Source organism: Mixophyes fleayi (assembly GCF_038048845.1).
Source record: "Mixophyes fleayi isolate aMixFle1 chromosome 12 unlocalized genomic scaffold, aMixFle1.hap1 SUPER_12_unloc_2, whole genome shotgun sequence".
In the NCBI taxonomy this organism is placed as follows: Eukaryota; Metazoa; Chordata; class Amphibia; order Anura; family Limnodynastidae; genus Mixophyes; species Mixophyes fleayi.
In genome coordinates this window covers 673,972-695,903 of record NW_027445896.1, presented here as the reverse complement: position 1 = coordinate 695,903, position 21,932 = coordinate 673,972, and the positions used below count along the sequence as shown (strand labels likewise).

The following is a 21,932-nucleotide window of genomic DNA, read 5'->3' as shown; positions in this document are numbered from 1 at the left end:
CAGTTATTTTGTAAAGCAAGATCTTAGTGGTTAGCACTTCTGCCTCACAGCACTGGGGTCATGGGTTTGATTCCCACCCATGGCCGTATCTGTGTGTATTTTGTATGTTCTCCCCGTGTGGGTTTACTCCGGATGCTCCGGTTTCCTCCCACACTCCAAAAACATACTTGTAGGTTAATTGTCTGCTATTAAATTGACCTTAGTCTCTTTCAGTTTGTATGTTAGGAAATTTAGACAGTAAGCTCCAATGGGGCAGGGACTGATGTGAGTGAGTTTTCTGTACCACGCTGCGGAATTAGTGCCGCGATATAAATAGCCGATGATGATGATTATTGCAATGATATTAAAGGTATTGAGAGGATACAGTAAACACAACAGTCTTCAAGGTAAATTATTAGTGATGAAGTTAGTCTGATGGGTTGGCCAAAGGTCACTACTTTATATGCTACAAGTAGGGCCAGTCCCTGAAAGCAAAATCTTGCCAGCCTTCCCTCTTCCCCCACAGGGTCCTAAAACCGCACCTGTAACACAATATTCTTGGGCCAAAACTACCTGCAATTAATTTCAAAGTCCCTCTTTGCCATGACAATGAACTTTATCCCAAAAAACAACATTTCCACTGCATTTCAGCCATGCCAGAAAAGGACCAGGTGACATCAGGTCAGAGATTCTCTCATTAACACAGATGAGCGTGTTGACGAGGACAAGGCTGGAGATCACTCTGTCATGCTGATCGAGTTAGAATAACAGACTGGAAACTTTAATAGGAGGGCGATACTTGAAATAATTGCTCTTCCTCTGTTAACAATGGTTATCTGCAGGGAAACACGTGCAGTCATAATTGCTTTGCACAAAAAAGGCTTCACAGGCAAGGATATTGCTGCTAGTAAGAATGCACCTAAATCAACCATTTATCGGATCAAGAACTTCAAGGAGAGAGGTTCAATAGTTGGGAAGAAGGCTTCAGGGCACCCAAGAACGTCCAGCAAGCATCAGGACCGTCTCCTAAAGTTGATTCAGTGCAGGATCGGGGCACCACCAGTGCAGAGCTTGCTCAGGAATGGCAGCAGGCAGGTGTGAGTGCATCTGCACGCACAGTGAGGCAAAGATTTTGGAGGATGGCCTGGTGTCAAGAAGGCCAGCAAAGAAACCACTTCTCTCCAGGAATATGTCAGTTTCTTTAAACTGTATGAGGATATTCAATTCAGCGCGAGGTGTTTCGGAGACAATTGAATCTCCCCCGTACAGTTGAATGAAACTGGCTTCTTATGAGGAGCTTTGTTGAAGAAGATGACCTGTTAAAAATATATGTTATGATTGGAATCTCCATAGAGGTGCAAGGAAAATGAGTGGAGATTTCTACCGTAGTTGCCGTAGTTGGCAACGTCCGCAGCGCAATGTCCGAGCACCACATTGCCGGCAATTGACTCTCCCCCTATCTGTAAGTTTATCAGTTAAAACACTGTGCCTATTACTCACAAACTCATTAAATTAATGAAAAACATAAATTACTACATTATTGAATTGAAGTACTATATTAAAAGGGAAAATACACTGTGTACAATTAAGAAAATATTTATAAATAACAGGAGCAAATTTTCTCCGGGACAAACCATGTCACAATGCAAGGGGTGCAAATTAGTTTATTATTTTGTACATAAGTTAAATACTAGCTGCTTTGTCATGGAGTACACAAATACTTGATAGCTTTATTTTTACACTGACATGTAAAGTTGATCTAGGACATGCCCTACCCCCACTATAAATCTGTCCCCACATTTCAAATTTACTTCCCCCTCCAATGCAACATGGTTTTGCCCAGGTGCAAAGTTACTTATTTTCTTGCTTTTCTTTTCTTTAAGAATCAGGCCCCTTTGTCTCCCGAGCTGTCTATAGTCACAGACAAGAACATATAAACCACGTCACGGTGACCACCATGTCCAGATACAGCAGGAGAACAAGAATCATGTAACAAGTATCAGTGCCTTTAAGATCCACCCGTAGCATGATTAAGCGCAGAGCATTTAAAGATAGAGGTTTGAAATAAAGAGGGAAGAGGAAGAAAAGTCATACTTAGTAAGTCTTAGATTAACTCAGATATAATATAAAACTGAGCAAATAGCCATTGTAGATCCTAAAGAAATCTATTTTTTTTAACTGCACGGACAAAAATTTGACAACTTCCGGTTAGAGAACACGGCTCTCGTCACAACACTCTGCAGTGTAATCTGATAACCTCAGGGCTGGTTCTGATTTTTGTTTTACTTTCAGTTTGCATGGCATAATTTTCTCTTAAAAGACAGTGTGCCGACTAAAATCTAGTCACGCCCCAGGTGTGCCCCCAGCTCATATTATGCCAGACAAGTGCCCCCAATCAATTAGTGTTATGCCACCCAGTAGTACACCCAATTCTTCTTATGCCACACAGTAGAGCCCCCAGTGCATATTATGCCACATAAATGCCCCCAGTCCATTTTAGGTCACACATAAATGCCCCAATTCTTATTATGCCACAGTAATGCCCCTAGTTCATTTTATGAAACACATAAGGGCCCCCAATCAAATTATGCCCCACATAAGTGCCCACAGTTCATATAATACCACAGTAATGCCCCAATTAATTTTATGCCACTCAGAGGTGCCCCCAATCACATTATGCCACAATAATGCCCCAATTCATCATCATCATCATCACCATTTATTTATATAGCGCCACTGATTCCGCAGCGCTGTACAGAGAACTCATTCACATCCCTGCCCCATTGGAACTTACAGTCTAAATTCTCTAACATACACAGACAGACAGAGAGAAAAACTAGGGTCAATTTTGATAGCAGCCAATTAACCTACTAATATGTTTTTGGAGTGTGGGAGGAAACCGGAGCACCCGGAGGAAACCCACGCAAACACGAGGAGAACATACAAACTCCACACAGATAAGGCCATGGTCAGGAATTGAACTCATGACCCCAGTGCTGTGAGGCAGAAGTGCTAATCACTGAGCCACCGTGCTGCACCAATTCACATTATGATATTATCACACTGATATTATGCCATACATAAGTGCACCCAATTAATATAATTCTTCGTTAGGGACATGTGTGCTACTCACCTCACGAGTCATCCGTCCCGCAACGGGGCCTGAGAGGAGTTCAATTTCGGAGACTACAGAACACTTGCCTTTACGTCTCTCAAAAAATTGAATCACCCTGTGATATGAAAGCTGTGTAAACACTTGTACTTTACATCTGATGTCACAATACATATCCAAATATACCATATCGACAAGTAGAAAATCAGAGAAAGAACAAAACCATGCACTAAAATCAAATGAAAATTAAATTAAACTTTTTTAAATAAATCAAAAGCTTTAAACGAATATAGTATGTAGGTGTTAATTTGACAGGGTCTATACATAGAATTTGACGGCAGATAAGAACCACTTGGCACATCTAGTCTGGTTATTAATATACCACTTTAAGATATATCCTTAGCAAGGTTAGGTAAAGAGCACATTATAAAAAATATGAAATGATTGAGAGGAAAAGAAAACTCGTATTTCATAAGTCTAATTTAGTTCAGATGAACTCAGATATAGTATAAAATTGATCAAATAGCCAGTGTAGACTCTAAAACGAAACAAAAAAGATTTCTTTTGCTTGCACAGGAAAAAAGCGAGAGCTTCCGGTCTCAGAAATCAGCTGCCTTCACAGCAGTGTAACCTGAGATCTTCAGTGCTGTTACGTTTTTTTTAATGCCGTTTGCACAGTGTAAAATACTCTTAAAAAAAGACCTAGCTCTGGACCTTTTGTAACTTAGGAAAAACCCTATAACTGATGTATTTGCTGAATGTACGTAGCCCATTCACTTTAAATCTTGCTAATACACAACAATCATTAAATATGATTTAGCCAACATCACTTAAACTTTTTCACTTGCTTTTACGTTTCTCAAAAAATGAAGCAAAAATATTCCCAAGAAAAGTGCACAATAGTTCTAAATTAATCGTCATGTGATAGTGAAGCTAGATAAACACTTGTGGTTTACACCAGATGTCAAAAACAGATCAAAATTCACCAAATATGTCAATACCTATATCGTACTTGCCAACTTTTTCATAGTGGCCTCCGGGAGATCCCGGGGGGAGGTGGGTGTGTGGGGGTGGGGCTCGGGGGATTGTATCACTTTTGGCCCCCTATAACGCAACAAAGCAAACGCATAATTTTAATGCAAAATGATGCGATTCCTTGAGAATCGTGTCATGGTGGCTCCAAATCCTGCCCACTAGAAAGAGGGCAGTTGCAGGAGAATACTCTACTCTCCCGGGAGTCCAGGAGACCTGCCCGGAATTCATGAGTCAAATCACTTATTTGACTCACAAATTTATTCGTTCCTCCTTAGAAATAAAGAGAAATGAAAACACTCTCTAAGAAGTATCAAGAAATCCAAAATATTGCATTGTTAATTTGAAAAATAGTTAAGATAGAGTATACACTTAATTAAAAACAATTGGTATATAGGGTTTGATGGCAAGGGGGGCGGGGAAAATGATTCCGCCAGGTCATTTGCATTTGCCGTAAGACTGTTACATACACAGTGAAGGTGCTCGGCCAGCTATGATGATGTCATCACACTTGGCCGACATACAGAGCTGACCCACGCCCCTGTGCATCGGCATCTCCCTGCACTACTAACCCATAGACAGGACACTCACCAGCACTTCAATGCAATTTATTATTATACATTCCCAGATAATGCCTCTGAGTGTTATTTATTCATTCCCAAACAGCAGTCAGAGGTATTATTTGGGAATTAATAAATAAGAAATAGCATTGAAGTGCTGGCGAGTCCCCTGTCTATTTCTTATACTTTCTACATGTGGCACCCCCACAATTTAAAGTCTTTGATGATGTGCAGAACTGGAATATATATGAAGTACTTTTATTTATGTATTTATATATGGTGAGTATGGGTTATTGTTGTGGGTTATATATATATATATATATATATATATATATATATATATATGAATATAGTAAAATACCGCTTTGATACAGTAACTATTGGTCAAATAGCTCTGCGAGGGTGGTGTGTTATTTTAATGTGGTGAAAGAACTGAAGTAGGGGCGGGTTTATGAGGATTTAGATTGTAAACTCCAATGGGGCAGGGACTGATGTGAGTGAGTTCTTTGTACAGCGCTGCGGAATAAGTGGCGCTATATAAATAGATGATAATGATGATGATAAACGTGCGAGTACACATAGGAAAATATTTAACATGTCCTCTTCCTCCTTAACAGTAACATTAGCTCTTTTTACAATCCAAAGCTGTCGCTGACACAGACCTACTACCACCTAGTTAAATTATATTATCATATAGCATAGCTTCCAGCATTCCAACATGTACATTTGTCTCAAAATAAGCCCCACCCTTGATCTGGCCAAATCTCACACAGATCTGCCCAAATCCATCCAAAATGCCCAATTTGGGATAAACTCTACCCATTTTCGCACAAGGCACACCCTGTGATTCGGGAATGTCTCTCCAAATGTGTAACAGTTGGAAGGTATTATATAGGCATAGGGCCAGATGCAACTAGTCCCATTACTGCCACATCTTACCCTTCCCAACTGTAGTAATGCTCACCTCAAAGGACTCCTGAAAATGTAGTAATTATTCCTATCAGCTATTCTTATTGGGCAGTTTTTCTCACTGACATACAAGCCAGCGGTCCGTAATTTTTTCCTAAATAAATGTCAAATTGTTGTTTCACCATGGGGTACATCCCTGCCAACAACTCTCCAGCAACTGAAAGGCAATGAGTTACCAAAACATGGGCAGCACAGTGGCTAAGTGGTTAGCACTTCTGCCTCACAGCACTGGGGTCATGAGTTCAATTCCCGACCATGGCCTTTTCTGTGTGGAGTTTGTATGCTCTCCCCGTGTTTGCGTGGGTTTCCTCCGGGTACTAGTAGGCTAATTGGCTGCTATCAAATTGACCCTAGTCTCTCTGTGTGCGTTTGTTAGGGAATTTAGACTGTAAGCTCCAATGGGGCAGGGACTGATGTGAGTGAGTTCTCTGTACAGCGCTGCGGAATTAGTGGCGCTATATAAATATATGATGATGATGATGATGGGTGCGGTTCAGTCAGATTTGACGTTAATTGTTCCTGTTTTGCAATAGGGAATGTTGGTGGCATGCCTACCGAAACCACTGTTAATATGCAACAGATATAACATGGTGAGATAAAAAGTAATGTTGTTCAATTTTTTCTTTTTAATACAGGTTTAATATATGGCCCGTATGAAGTGGTTGGTCTTCTAAACCAGTCTATAAAATTTGGCCCGTATGAAGTGGTTGGTCTTCTAAACCAGTCTATAAAATTTGGCCCGTATGAAGTGGTTGGTCTTCTAAACCAGTCTATAAAATTGTGCAAAACGTTGGATCCTGTTGATGATGTTGTCTGGTTTATTGAAATCAATGAAAAACCATACAAGGTGCCAGAGTTTAAAAATGATTTGAAGATCCAAGGCGGAGAATCCAACAACCATCTGAAGCCGCGTAAAAATGGAACAATGTTATGTATTGAAGATCTGAGGGCAGAGGATACCGGAAGCTATTTTGCCCTCATTACTTGTCCAGATATTGAAATGCATTATGTATATGTCAACCTCACAGTATATGGTACGTGTTCATAGTAATATGTTTATAGAGTTAAGATAGACTGTCTACCGAGCACCAGTTTGAAGGCATTTCAATCTTGAGAGGCTTGCAGGTAAAAGCAGCTCCTATATGGTTATTAGAGGGTTTGCTTCCTTTCCATCCAAACATTGAGGGCCAGGGTGGGGCTGACTGTAGACCATACTTGTCAACTCTCCCTGAATGTCAGGGAGACTCCCTGAAATAGGGGTGATCTCCCTCACTCCCTGAAGAGTCTGGCATTCTCCCTGATGCTGAGCCAGTACAAGACATGGTTGGCTTCGCCATCTGTGGCATGATGACACAGTTCAGAAATTGTGTCCTATGTCCATGTATTGATGCCTATGGAGGTGGCCATGTTCATGGAGACCAAGATTTAATCAAAGACTGACAGGTAAGACAAGATGACTTCAGTAATGGAGACAGAAATGTAAAAGAAACTTCTTTAGCTGCTTTTCTTTAACGCATAGTTGCCTACTGTCCCGGAATGTCCGGAAGACTCCCACATTTCTGGGAGACCTCCCGGGAGAGCAGGGCATTCTCCCGGTTCTCGCCCCTGCAATAGATAAATGGCGGGGGGGCTTAATGATGCAAATATAGCATCATCATAGCCCCCTGCTGTAATTGGACAAAATTGTGACAATCATTTAAGGGGCAGGGCCACACGCCCACTTCCCCAGAATCTCCCTGAAGCCAACAAGGAAAAGTTGGCAAGTATGCTGTAGACCAGAAAAGAAACAGTGCCTTTTCTGAACATTAAGTGGATTAAAGTAGATTTAATAAAAATCGTATTTGGTGGTGGCTTTAAATTGCGACACATCGCCGACGGTTTGGTGCTCTCAACCACAGCATTTAGTATAGGGTGGTTTGAGACTGGATTGTTAAATGACTGGCGATGTGTGGCGGATTGTAAGCAGCTGTACCACCGCCAGAAACAGAAGACTGGTTTGTTTATACCTGTTTCTGTTTGACTAGATAGCTAAAATATACTCTTTGAGCTATTCTGCCATTCAGAAGATAAAAGTAGACAAGATTGAATTATGAATTATGGGGCCAATCATAGACCACTATACCTTTAAACAATAGCTTCTTTTCTGATTACAGAACCGGTTCCAGCTCCAGCTATAAGGATTGAAGGGAAGACTGTAACCAGTGACTGGTGTAATATGAGTCTTCATTGTTCTGTACCCACAAACACATCAGTGTTGTCCTATACGTGGAAATACAGACACAGAGAAACTGAGTATCAGCCGTATAATAATACTGGAAGCATAATCCAGATGTCACTGCAGCCTGAGTCCTGGAACATGGAATTCCTGTGTATAGTACATAACCCAGCGGATCAGAAGAACGACTCTGTCCGTGTACATGAGATCTGTACTCCTCCAGGTGAGATGTGGATAATACAATAAAAGTCATAGGGGGGTATTCAATTGTTGCCGTTAACGCTCTCAAACGAGCGCTCTAAAAATATTAGCGTTAATACGGTAATTACTCGTTAAATTTCATCTCGGAGCTGCGAGATGAAATTCAGCGAGTAAACTACCGTATTAACGGTATTTACGCGCATATTACCGTATAAACTGTAATATTTTTCGAGCGCTCGTTTTTTTTTGGTTTAGCGCGTTAAAAGCAACAATTGAATACCCCCCATAGACCAGTATTGTTTTTATATATGCAGTTTGTCTTATAATGTATGAATTATGTTATCACTCCAAGAAGCATATGGCAAAGAGTTTTTAGAGTATGACAGAGGGTGTGTAATGCAGAAATGGAACCTCAACATGGGTTAAATAAATCACCTAGACAAATAATGGTTAACAGATATAATAAAACATCACACACAATAATAGCAAAAATGCAACAACACCAAGGTGTTCACTGCTCTGCTAACTACACACTCAATTACCCCTCCAGCGCTTTTATCACTGCAATGTGCAATCCTAGATGCTGAGCCACACTCTTTACTCCTTTACCCACGTGGTAGGGATTGAGTTTCATGTCATCCTACTTTTGACAGGTGCACAAGGAATGCCCAATCCACAGAGATATTGATGTCCTCACGGGCACCAGTCCAACAGGAGTAGAGACTTCAAGTTAGACCTGCAGTAGTTCTCTCTGCACTCTGTGACTCACTATTAAACCCCTCTCTTACCAGTTCTGTTTGTCTGTCAATCTCCCTCAGTCCTGAGCTCACTGACAGACAGCCCCACCCTTGGAATGCGCTCATCAAGATAAAACTTCTGTCTAAAACAAAGGCTAATTAACATGGGGTTCTCTGTATGTAGATTCTCTCTTACAAAATTCCAAGTTCTCAATAGCATTACTACATTACAAGACACTAGTAATAAGGATCATTTTATAGTTATGAACCCAATGGGCATAATGTCAGAATATCTAATAGACACAAAATACATGCATTCCTGGTTAACACTCTTTTATCCAGCAATAGTAAAAACAGTTTGGATGAAAAGGGGGTCTAGCAGCTAAACCCATGTGTTCAAGGTCTTGACACCCCGAGTTTGTTCCCATCTGTCCTGGTTTTCTTCTGACATTTTTTTTCTACTTGAAACCATTCAAATTTAGAGTTTATTTTCTCAAAATTCTAACCATTGTGCCCATTGATGAACCATTTCACAGCCACTCCTGTAGAATCTGTCCTGTGCTTAGGAGGCAACTGAAGGTTATTCTACATTACCTGGCACCTGCTCCTAAAACATTCTTAGAAATTCAGAGAAGGAGCACATGGGTTACATGTGAATATTTATTGGTGGTCCTTCTGGACACCCAATAACTTCTATGGCTGGGTACAAACCACCAAATATCCAGCCAATCCCTTGATAAATGACCATTCAGCCCGACATCGCTTTACTGTGTACACTTAGACTATGAACAATATTTGTTCCAAAGCACCGACCATCGTTTGATTTGATTGACATCCTTTCCAATCCTGCAGTGTGTGCGCACTCACCATCAGGATCTCCATAGAGTTTACAGAGTTACAATCTTTTCAGCCGACGCAGATTATCTGCAACAATGCACCCCTGGGGTTTCAACATGAGTTTATGTTCCTATTTTTGCGTGGATGTGCCGATGTATATAGTTACTTGTATTACTTGGGTCAAGAAGGTGGCAAATTCCCTGGTGCAAACTTTTGGTTCTTCGAATAGAAGATTGATAGACAGGGAGTTTTTTTAGGAGGAAAATAGAAAAGTTAAAGTTAGTGAATTGTTACGAAAACATCAACAGTAATCAATAAATGATTGATGTTTTGATTTAATTCCAAAAGGAAATATGACTTTGCCTATTGCAAAATATTGGCTACCGGCATTTGTTTAATAAAAACGGCAATGGTATTAAAGACAAAACCGGATGGGCTTTGTCTTTACTAAAATTGCCGTTTTAAAAAATGACTGCAAAGCACAGAAAATTAGTGGTTCATCAGAACCGCCGTTTAGTAAATATACCCCTTAGTCTGTAACCATAAACATTTCAGTGGAAATCTATACGCAGAGCAATACTAAAGAGCTTTTTGCAAATGTGCTCTCAATATGCCTTGTATAATATGAATTATTGTCTCTTTGTTCTCTGCTAATTACAGATGAGAAGCTGAAACGCCTGTATTTGCTGTTCTTACTCGTCCTCATAGTACCAATAGTGTGGGCACTTTCGAAATACTATAGAAAAGGTATCATTTTTAGTTTTACTATTTTATAAAATACAGAAGTATTTCCATTGAGTTTATTTTAGTGTCTAGAAGTGAATTAAACAACACATATGAGAGGGAACACTAAACCTTAAACGTTTGTTCAATACTTTGGTGCCCCATCTCAGGAGAATATTGGCCTATTGGCTATTGGACTTCTCAGTCACTCTGCCATCGTATATAATGTAAGCTGTTTATTTCCTGGATAATATACAGGGGTAGTGGCCAAATGATTGAGATATAAATAAAAAATGTTGGGTATTTCATGATTCCATGTCACGTTTTTCAGATGAAACTGGGTGGGTAAGAGGACATACGATTTGATAAACAGAGGTGTCCATTACGACCACGGTCACAATCAGGTGACAAATGTTCCTGTCGCTGTTCATGCCTGCTCATATATTTATCTTCTACATATATTTGGTTTTGGATGACTAAGGGCATTAATACTTTGTTATAACAATCTGTTGGTATTCGCAGATAAATTTGAAGACTTGAAGCTCCCTACTCAGGAAACAGATACGACGGCATCACTGGCAAGAGAGTTGGCGAAAGGTATGTCAATGTTACCCTGACCTAAAATAGGACATTTGTGTTTTTCTTGAACAGACGATGAGCAGAAAGTGGTAATTAAGCTCTTCCCTGCATTGAATGGTGTATTGCTGAGTGGGTGTGGATTTAGTAATGGAGCGCTCAGTTAGTGGGTGTGATTGTAAAGTTTTAAGTGGTTGCAATGTGATAGAGTAGATCTCAATAGATCCTGATGATGCAACAGATCTCACTGGGTGGGTGTGACTTTAGTAATGGAGCAGATCTCTGAAGGAAGGTGTTAGAGCAAATTTTCAGTAGATATGAGTATTTAATGATGAATCAGATCTCTTGTGGACATACCTTTTGAGGAAGAAATGGTCAGTGGGATGGATTTATTAATGGAGAAGATTAAGTAGGACTGTAGAGGTAGATCTCTGTTGGTATGAGTTTAGACATAGCACAGCTCAGTGAGAGGGGTGACTTTATAAAGAGGAGAGCTCAGTGGGCTTGTGTGTCTTTAATAATGGAGAGGATGTCAATGGATAGATGTGGCTTTAGAGATGGAGGCAATCTGAGTGGACATGACTAAGTAAAGATGGGTACGGCTTTAGCAAAGGAAAAGTTCTCAGTAGGTGGATGTGATTTTTTAGAGAGCAGATCTTATTGGGTTAGTATGATTTTAGACATGGAGAAATGCTCAGTGAGTGTCACTTTAAATATGAAGCAGACCTCAATGGATTATTTATGAGATGGAGATCACAATGGATGGGTGTGACATAACAGGGGGAAAATCTTATTGGATGGGTGTGACTTTACAGATAGAACAATGGGACTGGATGGGTGTGATTTTAGTAATGGTGTAAATATCGGTATGTTGGAGGGACGTTAGAGATGACACAGATCTCAGTTGGTGGGTGTGATTTCAGTAATGGAGCAGATCTTGGTGGTGGGGGGGGTGTCTTTAATAACAGAGCTTATCTCAGTTGGCGAGCATGATTTTAGTGATGGAGCAGACCTCAGTGTTTATGGCAGCCTATCAGGTGCATGAAGTGCAGGAGATATATTTATTTTGGAGACCATTGTTCAAGAAACCTGCAAGCTGGATAGAAGTAAAATGTTTACTGCTACATAGTTCCATCTCGTCAAATTATACAATATTATATTTTCAGTAGATTATTATTAAATGGAATAGAACTCTACTAGGAAGCCCCCAGTCTGTTACGAATGTTTGTGCCTTTTGTTTCCTTAGCGTACAATCCTGCAGTGCCCAAACCTAGATATGACACGATGAAGGGTTTACCTGAGTTCATCGACCTTCATAAGCGAGTTGACCGCTGCCAGATAAACTGGGAGGTAAGTATTTTATAATGTAAATCGCATTTCATATTTTTATGGTTGGATATGAATGTACTGACATTTTACATTTCCCTTATAATGATGGTTTAATCCCTAACCAACATCTTGGTCCTGATTCATTAAGGAAAGTAAGGCAAAAACGGAGTAAGTTTTCTGCTGGACAAACCATGTTACAATACAAGGGGTGCACATTACTGTATTATTTTGAACATAAATTAAATAATGTCTGTTTTTTCAAGTAGCACACAATTACTTGATAGTTAATACTTAAAGTTGATCTAGGACATGCCCTACCCCAACTATAAATCTGCCATCACATTTTAAGTTTACCTCCCCCTCCAATGCAACATGGTTTTGCCCAGGTGCAAAGTTACTTCTTTTTTAGCTTTACTTTCCTTAATTAATCAGACCCTACGTGTTTTCCATTGTACATTACACACAGACATATCAGCCATACACTGAAATCTTTTTAATATTGATTGCAGACAGAAGACAATCACCGTAACAAATATAAGAATGATGACTTACCAGTGGAGACATTGTGTTCAACCACGGTAAGTTATATGATGTTGCTATGTTTCTCAGGAGATTTCTATCAGTCAGTGACTGGTCGCGGCCCTTAGGTTAGCCCGCTGACGTGATAGGTGATAGACGGTTGGTCAGAGACCTAGGCTGGACCCGGGAGGATAGACTCTGTAGCGGTAGTGTAGTACAGCAAGGCAAAGTAGGATTTAGTTAGCTGTAGTGGTACAGCCACACAGAAGAATCGTAAGCTCAAATCATCGGAACATAGGGTTGGGTACGTTGCAGAGACACATCACACAGGGCAGTAGCTGGGTCGAGTACACTGGAGCACAGACAGCAGTCAGTATGGATAGTCAGGTCAGATACACTGGAGCACAGGTAGCAGATTGGTTAGTATGGATAGCCGGGTCGGATACACTGGAGCACAGACAGCAGAGGGGTCAGTATGGATAGCCAGGTTGGATACACTGGGGCAGAGACAGCAGAGTAGTCAGTATAGATTGTTGGGTCAGATACACTGGAGCACAGGTAGCAGAGTGGTTAGTATGGATAGCGGGGTCAGATACACTGGAGCAAAGCAGCAGAGTGGTCAGTATGGATAGCCAGGTCAGATACACTGGAGAAGATACAGCAGAGTAGTCAGTATGGATTGTTGGATCTGATACACTGGAGCACAGACAGTAGAGAGGTCAGTATGGATAGCAGGGTCGGATAAACAGGAGCACAGATAGCAGAGTGGTCAGTATGGATAGCAGGGTCGGATAAACAGGAGCACAGACAGCAGAGTGGTCAGTATGCATAGCCGGGTCAGATACACAGGAGCTCAGGCAGCAGAGTGGACGTCTAGAAGCAGAAGTGTAAGGAAAAAGGTTATACATAGAGAAACACCAGAATGCAGCACAAGGGTACACAGGGAGAGCCAGATGCCAAGTGATAACTTGCACTCTGACAAAGCTGCAGTGTCAAAGTGAGCTTTATATACTCTGCAGGTTGTATATGTCGCCTCCCAGCCGCGGTCATGTGACTACCCGAACCAGGAAGTGGTGAGCTGTACACAGAGACAGAGGATTCAGCAGCACAGGAGTGTGGAACAGGTAAGTTTTGTGACAGATGTCACTCGATTAAGGCAAATTGTTCCTTCATCATGTACAGTAGAGACCAATTTCCAACGAATGGGGCAAAATTATTTGTCACCCACCTGATAGAGGGCCATAAAGCAGGCTACAGCGAGGAATTGTTAGTGTGTCAGGCAGTATATTGGGCAGTGTGGAATAAAGGATATGTTATATAATAGTACAGATAAAAAGGTAAATGTTTTGATGAGTATAGGGTGGTGAAAACAATGTTTATTTATCTGTTAAAATGAATGGTTAGCATGCACCCTATAATATAAAGGATATAGAGCACCTCTATATATACAGCAAACAAGTAAATCTATAATATAGAGGGTGGTTTGTTAAAAATGCATATCAGACTCAACTGTCCATCATCTTACACCCAATGTCCAGCACTGACTGTGCAACCAATCACAATTCCCACCACACACTGCACACGGACAGAATAATAATATTATTGTTATTTTTTTATAAAGTGCCAACATACTCTGCAGCGCAACAGATTACATACAATGACATGAATCGAAAGGTAGAGATAGCCCTGCCCAAGGAGCTTACAATCTAAGAGGTGTGCGGAACACTTGATACATAAGGTATTACAATTACATCTGTAGCTGCTGGTCAGGAAAAGTGTGTGTGGTTATTGCAAGGCAGCAGCATTATCAGCTGCCAATAATAAGTCAGCCATTGGCAACTGGCATTTCTGTGCAGCTAACGGAGTCTGAATAACAGCCTTCATTCAGCTACATGCCAACCTATAGCCTCAGTAGGCCACAGTATAACCTCATTATGTGCCCACGTAACCTTAATAAGCCAAAATATAGCTTTATTATGTGACCATGTAGCCTTAGTATGACACAATATGGCCTCACTATGACACCACAGCTCCATGTCCAGAAAATACTCCATCATGCAGGACTCACACATGATCCTTCTACACCTCCCAAAAACCACACACTAACTAGAGAGCAGCTAAGCCTGTAAGTGTATTCAAGCCAACTGGGGGCTCTGCATTTTGGCTGGATTTTCAGTTCAAGGCTGGATTCCTATGTTCATATATTGTCACGTGACGTCAGTTCAGCCATGTCTAGAAGAAGCATGCTAGGGATAGGAGAGTAAGAAGACATCGGGGAAGCGAAAATTCTGGCCCTCCAAGTATCTATTAATGGAAGATCTGCCAGTAGACAAGGATACATCCCTCGCACGCTCAGTTGGACAGGCTGATAAAATAGTAGTCAAGCTCACTTATCGATTTAAATCTGTCCCCATTAATCCAGCTTGCCTGGTTTCTCATGAATACATTTTAATGGGTGTGACTTTAGTAAGGGATCAGATCTCAGTTAGCGGGTGTGATGTTATAGAGGGAATAGCTATCAGTGGTTGTGATGTTAGTGATAGAGTAGATCTCATTAGGACTGCAGTGCCCAAACATAGAGATAAAACAATGAGGGGCTTTCCTGAATTCATTGAGCTTCATAGGCGAGTTGTCAGCAGCCAGTTAAGCTGGGAAGTAAGTATTTTATAATATATTTACATTTTTGCTTTTCGGATTTTTATTGTTGGATGTGATTGTATTGATGTTTTACATTAACATTATAATGATGGTTTAATCCCGAACCAACATTTTATGTATTTCCATTGTACATTACACACAGACATCGTCAGACCTGTTCTGGCATCTAATATACACAGATGAATAAGGATGAAATTAACTGAAAACCTTGTAATATTGATTGCAGACAGATGACAATCACCGTAAGGAGGATGAGAATGAGGAGTTACCAGAGGAGACAACGTGTTTAACTGCGGTAAGTTATACGATGTCACTCGATCAAGGCTAACTGTTCCTCCATCATGTACAGTAGAGACCGACTTCCAACATCTGAGGGGGCATCTGTTAGTTTATTTGTACACTGACATTTAAAGTTGACATTTGTGTGCTACATGAAAAAACAGTCAGTATTTAACTTATGTGCAAAACACAATACTAATTTGCACCCCTTGCATTGTAACATGGTTTTGTCCAGAGACATAAGAAGTTTCTTAAGTTAAGATCCTGAATGAATCAGGCCCCTAGTTATCATTTATTTAGTACATTATACAAAATGACAGCTAGAATCTGGTTGCTATAGGCAACATCTCCACTTTTTCAAACCCGCAGTCCACTCAGAGAATCATTGTGCCCCTTATTTATTACTGAATAAGAAATATTTTTAAATGTCACTAATATAATAATATAAAAAAAATAAATCTAGTAAAACATAATAATTTACTCTGAATAAAAGGGTACATAATCCACAAATTAATTACATTTTTATATATCTTTTTATCAAACTGACATTTGGATACACTTTATCCAAACATATTACTAAGCAGATTTGATATCATTATTAGCCTAATTATCATTAGTAAATCATCGCTAGCACTGATCGTAGTTTGCTTATAGAAAGTGTTGGCCTAATCGCCTCTACAATAGAAGATGTGTTAAAATTAGATACTTTTGTGAGTGTTAACATACGCTCCCCACCCTTTGAGGTTCATTACACTATGCCTCAAAACATGACCTTATTTTTGCAATTGGGCTCAGAATCGGACACATAGCAGACCATATTCAGCAAGGACTGTCCAAATCTACCCAGCTCCTCCTATCAGAATGTACTAAAGTCATCACCACCTTGACACGCTAATTACTATCCATAAAAAATGAAACAATAGTGCCAATTTATGTGCATGGACTCACAGAAAAGTACATATTACATTAGTAATGCTCTTTTGCATTTTTCAGTTGTAACAAATGGCCTTCATTGACCTTGCAAAATGTTGTGATCTTACAGCCTAGTGTGTGCCATGATGTCGTCCAATTTGTAATATGTGTAAAATCTTCTGCTGGAGTTTAATTCAGGTCCCCATTAGCAATATTGGGACACACAGTTCTAACCGAAGTCCCAGGTGATATATCTGTAACTCCATATTATAATTCTTTGTACTCATGTGTATATAAGTAATGCTCTAATTCTTGTTGTTTCTCAGAACCCACAAACACAAGTGGAGAAGATAAGTATTGAAGAACAAGGTCCGTTATGATTCACATCAACGTCCAGGAGATCTACCAGGACGTTCCGAGAGAGCGTCATCGGTGTGTTTTAGATTATAAATCACACAACTGCTTACTTGACGTCTCCTATTTCTCAGGCACACAGAATGAAGCAAGCAACAAACAGCACCTGTTACCTTATTAACATTTTTGACACCCACAGGGGGTGAGAGCGCTTTTCTTCTTTACCTGGAGGCTTAATGGACAGTATGGGAACCAACCGTTACATCTTCTGGTACTTCCTGCTTGTGTAAGCTGCCTGCGACCATACTGCTATCTTACAGACTGGCCCCATGGGTTGGACTTGCTAAAGAGTTTTTACTTGAATATGGCCAGTTGATCACTGTTTACTGTGTACAATATATATATATATATATATATATATATATATATATATATATATATATATATTATATGCAGCATTACTATGTTTACAGCACAACAAAAAATATCAAATGATTCCCACAACTTTCAGGTTAACAAATAATGAATGCCTAACATCTTTAATGGTAATGGCCAACACTTCCATGGGTATATGAGGTGGGGTCAATGGTAAACCTAAAAAGGTTAGATGGTCAATCACATTCCCACGGTCAAATTCTCCCTCTCTATATAGGATATAGCCACAATAATCCACCAATTGCTCTCCAGCTAAACGTTGCTCACCCCACTCACATGCGTAACCCTCTGGGATGGTAGCACCAACTCTTCAGACACTGGGTACGACATAACCTGCTATTTGTGCTGGAACTGGCCCCCGTGCATGTTTTTTTCCACTTTCAGCACCCTCGGCACTACACTGCAACTCCCCAACCAGATATTTTGCCAATACCTTCAACTTCGACACTACTTTAATTCCCTGAAGCTCCCCTAAGGCACGGAGCAGTGCTCACCGCTGGAGGCTTTCTGTTGCGGTTCCTTTTAGACCAAAGGCCTTATTCCCACAGTCTACCAACTTTTGCTGCAACACAATCAGCCCCCCAAAGACCCCCACGTATTGATGTGGGAGCGAGACACGGAGGAAGTACTGGACCCGAAGAAGTGTTCTAAAATCAGACTTAATCTGGCTAAAAAACAATATCAGTTAGAGTAAAAGAGAATGCTCACAAGATCTTCTATAGATGGTACTGGGTCAACTCCAGCATTCGCTCAGTTTTCCCCAATTCCTCGGATTTGTGTTGGCGAGCCAGCGGTCAGTGATGCACCCTGCTGCATATATGGTGGACATGCCCGTAACTACGACTCTACTGGCAAGAATTATCCATCACTGACGTCTGCATGCCAGCCTCCATATTATACACATTACGACCCAGCGCCATTTCTGATACCCCTCGCCACTCACAAAAGTTGATCTGACACAGAGTAAATGCGGCGACATGCCTCATAGCCGCCAACTGGAAAAACATGGCCGCAGCTACTATCTCCAGTATTATTCAGAGCCTGTTATTGACTTTTTTATGACTATGAAATACTCCCGCACCTATGCATCCGTTGACTTATTTATTTTTACCTTCGTGCCTTGTAAAAAATCAATAAAAAATTTTGTTCAAAAAAAAAAAAAGGTTAGATGATAAACTTAAAAAGTTTCTAGCCAGTCAGTGCAAGCTGCAATTTTTACGGTGACCTCCGACCTCCTCCAGCTGCTGCACTGGACTTATTGTAGTTTCAAATTCCAGCACAGTACAATAGTTCTGTGATAGGTTTTGGATTTGTGAGGCATCCTTAATTGCTGTGCACTTTCCACTGTTATTGGGGATTTGTATATCTGCCATACGGGTAATCAGTTTAAATACAATGGTTCAGTTTAACCTGACTTCAGCATCCATACATTGAACTACTTTGTTTCAGCTCTGATTCATAAATGCACTTTATGCGATTGGTTCTATCCCGATCTTAAAGTGATTTTTTTTTTGTATACTGGCCGTCCCGATGGCAAATTCTAATCCCGTTTATTTCCATACTTCAGTGGCTATTTATTGGAGCAACAAGCACTTATGTACATTGTCATATTCTTTAGATGTCTGAATTATAATTTTAATTTATTGTTAGAAATGTTACATTTTCATTTATATAAGAATTTGCCTGATGTCTTTTCCTGTTTTTATTAATTGATGCATTAATTAGTTATATTTGTTGCGCTCAACTCCCTGAATTAATTTTTAGCCTGACATATACTATCGTGTTGGTACCAATATTACAAGTACTATGTTTGTTAGCAGACCATATGTACATGACAGTCCCATAGACTGTAAGCTTGGGAGCAGAGCCCTATGACCTCTCTGTATGTATTACTCAGTATTGTCTTATTACTGTTTGTTCTGCTACGGAATCTGCTGGCGCAATATAAATAAACGTTGATGATATAATGTTTTTAATAATCTGATACTTATGACATTTGTATATGTATTTACTATGTTTAAATGTCATCATTTTCCCCAATAAACCATGTTATTGTAACCTGAGATTGGTGGAGTATCATTTTAAGTGCTATATATCTATTTATTCTCCAGGTTTACTTACTTGACTGCCTTTATCTGGGTTAGAACCACACGTTTTATGACCAATAATCCCCCCTACAGTAATATAATATAAATTTTTTGGCTTGTCCTTTTTCTATCTATCTAATTTCAATATTACTCTTTAGGAAACAGACTTGATATAATGTGTTTAATTAAAGGAGAAGATCCATAAAATCACCCTCTGTTAGAAGACAATTTGACCTTTGCTACATCTGTATATATACATATGATAGAAATACACTTTAGTGAGTATGTTTCCATCTATAATAACTTAATTTCATTTTTAGCTCTGTAGCGTCCGATTTAGGTGGAACAGTCTCGATTTGCGCTCCCTGTCCCGCCATCCCAGTCAGGACAGCGTTGATTGGTTGCTATAGGCAACATCTCCACTTTTGCAAACTCGCAGCTTAGTAAATATACCCCATATATTTTTCTTCCGTCCCTGCTAAGATTTTATGCGGTTAGTTCTGTAATACGGACAGAGATTATATACCTTCAATTTGAATTGGGCGCCCATAGAGGGTGAGTTAGCTTCTCTTCCATTCCTGGAGGATAAAATGAAGGTGTGGGCACCAACTGTAACCTGATTTGGTATCTGCTTGAGTAGATGGCTATATTGAAGAATGACAAAGCTACACTAGTGACCGATGCCATGGGCTGGATTTGCTTACGTCTCTCCCTACGACTCTCCCGTAAGAACCTTGCACCTTTATACTCTCTCTCCCTCTTCTGTGGTTCTTACTCTGCATTTCTCACCCTTAATCCCTAGTGCAGGCCCAGATAACCTGAGGCTCTCCAGGTGCTGTGAAACTACAAGCCCCAGCCAGCTTTGCCAGTAGATAGCCAGTCGGCAGCTAGCAGGGGATGCTGGGACTTGTAGTTTCACAACACCTGCAGAGCCACAGCTTGGCCACGCCTACCTTAGTGCCTCTTTTCTCCCACTCTGCACTTCAATGAGAGCAAGAAAGAAATCGGAACTTTTAGCATTAGATTGCCCTCTAGTGTTAGGTACCGTAAACTGCACTGTGGATGTCATGTTCATCCGACTTCCCATGTCTACCAAATGACTCTCTATAATACCATGTCCTTTAATCCATTCAAATCGCCAGTTGTTTGAGTCTGATCTGTATGGACAACCACCTCCTACCATTTGAAATGTTGGGGCATACATTGAGATTTTGCAATGTGTCTGAAATAATTTTTTTTAAAAAATGATATATTTGCTTGTGCATAACCTGGTGTCCGTTTAATAAATAAGTTGCTTCATCTTCGTGGCTTCCTTTTGTGCTTTTCAGACACGTATGTAGAATTGTTTGTTTAGTTTCCCCTGGCATATGACAGAGCTGTACTTGGATAAAATTGTGCTCATAGAACAGTTTTTTGTTGTATCCCAAGAATCGTTTGAGAAACCAGCCTCAGAATTTCTCGGTCTGTCTGTCTATATGTTCTGTTTATTCTATATATTTTTTGGTCAATCGCATAATGATCGGCTCTGATTAAATAAGGGTTATGTACCATAGCATAGGCAAACTGAGGGGGGGGGGTTCCTAGTGCCTGGAAACCCTCCTCCAAGCCTGGGGCACTGTATAATTGAGGTGACTGGACCCTGCCCCCGCTTCACATGGCTCTGCTTGAAAAGGGAGAGCTGTGTGCACCTAACAGTAGTGCATGCAGCATTGCCCATATATATTACAGGGATAGGAAGAGTTGGAGAGCAGCCACGCCCCCATGCATGCTGGTCACGCCCACTGGCGGTGTGGTGTTGAAACTCCCTTCTACAAATCCTGCGTTTGCCCCTGCCTAGTCCTTGATGGTCCTTTTAGAGTTTTAGGGGTACGAGGCAAAATCTGCGATGTTGCTTCACCGTTCCGTAGGCTCTCTACAGTACAATGCGGAAAAAGGAATCGTCTCCAGTGTTTTAACATCGTTTTTTGAATCTTAAGGGATATTTGTTGATTTTTATGGTGTTTATTGTCAGATAATTTTAAATACTACCTTAATTATTAATGACTTTGATAGTCAACTATTGGAGGGTGTGTGAAGTGCACATTAGATGCTTCCACTGTACTCCAGATGAGCTAGTATTGTGTTATATATTTGCAATTGTAAATTATGAAAGTCAATATGACATTTACACCATGTGGTCAACATAGAGAAGTTTCTCACATGTGGTTGATACATTTTTCCATTTACTAACAGGATTTCACCTCAAAGACAGATATTTCCACCTGTGAAACCACAGATATATACAGATATGTAAAATGTTTTTAATGAAATAGGATTTTAGCTATTTATTAGAGCTTAACCTAACTCCCACCTATACTACCCACATTAATGCACCCTCACAACTGTCCAAATCTGCCCTCTGAACCACACTCGCTCCTC

General features: G+C 40.3%; 2 protein-coding genes across 7 annotated transcripts in view; both read left to right on the top strand.

The window, feature by feature from the left end:
• The window catches only part of LOC142112075 (uncharacterized), a 97,809-nt gene extending 78,324 nt beyond the window's left edge, over positions 1 to 19,485 (top strand). For all 3 annotated transcript variants that reach the window (XM_075193920.1, XM_075193919.1, XM_075193921.1), the window contains 9 exons: positions 6,288 to 6,686; positions 7,806 to 8,090; positions 10,303 to 10,389; positions 10,888 to 10,962; positions 12,188 to 12,291; positions 12,780 to 12,848; positions 13,809 to 13,913; positions 15,674 to 15,742; positions 16,965 to 19,485. In XM_075193920.1, the coding sequence (XP_075050021.1) occupies positions 6,288 to 6,686; positions 7,806 to 8,090; positions 10,303 to 10,389; positions 10,888 to 10,962; positions 12,188 to 12,291; positions 12,780 to 12,848; positions 13,809 to 13,913; positions 15,674 to 15,742; positions 16,965 to 17,018 (1,247 nt within the window). In that variant the 3' untranslated portion in view covers positions 17,019 to 19,485. The remainder of the gene's footprint in view (positions 1 to 6,287; positions 6,687 to 7,805; positions 8,091 to 10,302; positions 10,390 to 10,887; positions 10,963 to 12,187; positions 12,292 to 12,779; positions 12,849 to 13,808; positions 13,914 to 15,673; positions 15,743 to 16,964) is intronic.
• The window catches only part of LOC142112083 (SLAM family member 5-like), a 346,313-nt gene that overhangs the window by 305,622 nt on the left and 18,759 nt on the right, over positions 1 to 21,932 (top strand). The gene's annotated exons all lie outside the window — the stretch shown is intronic.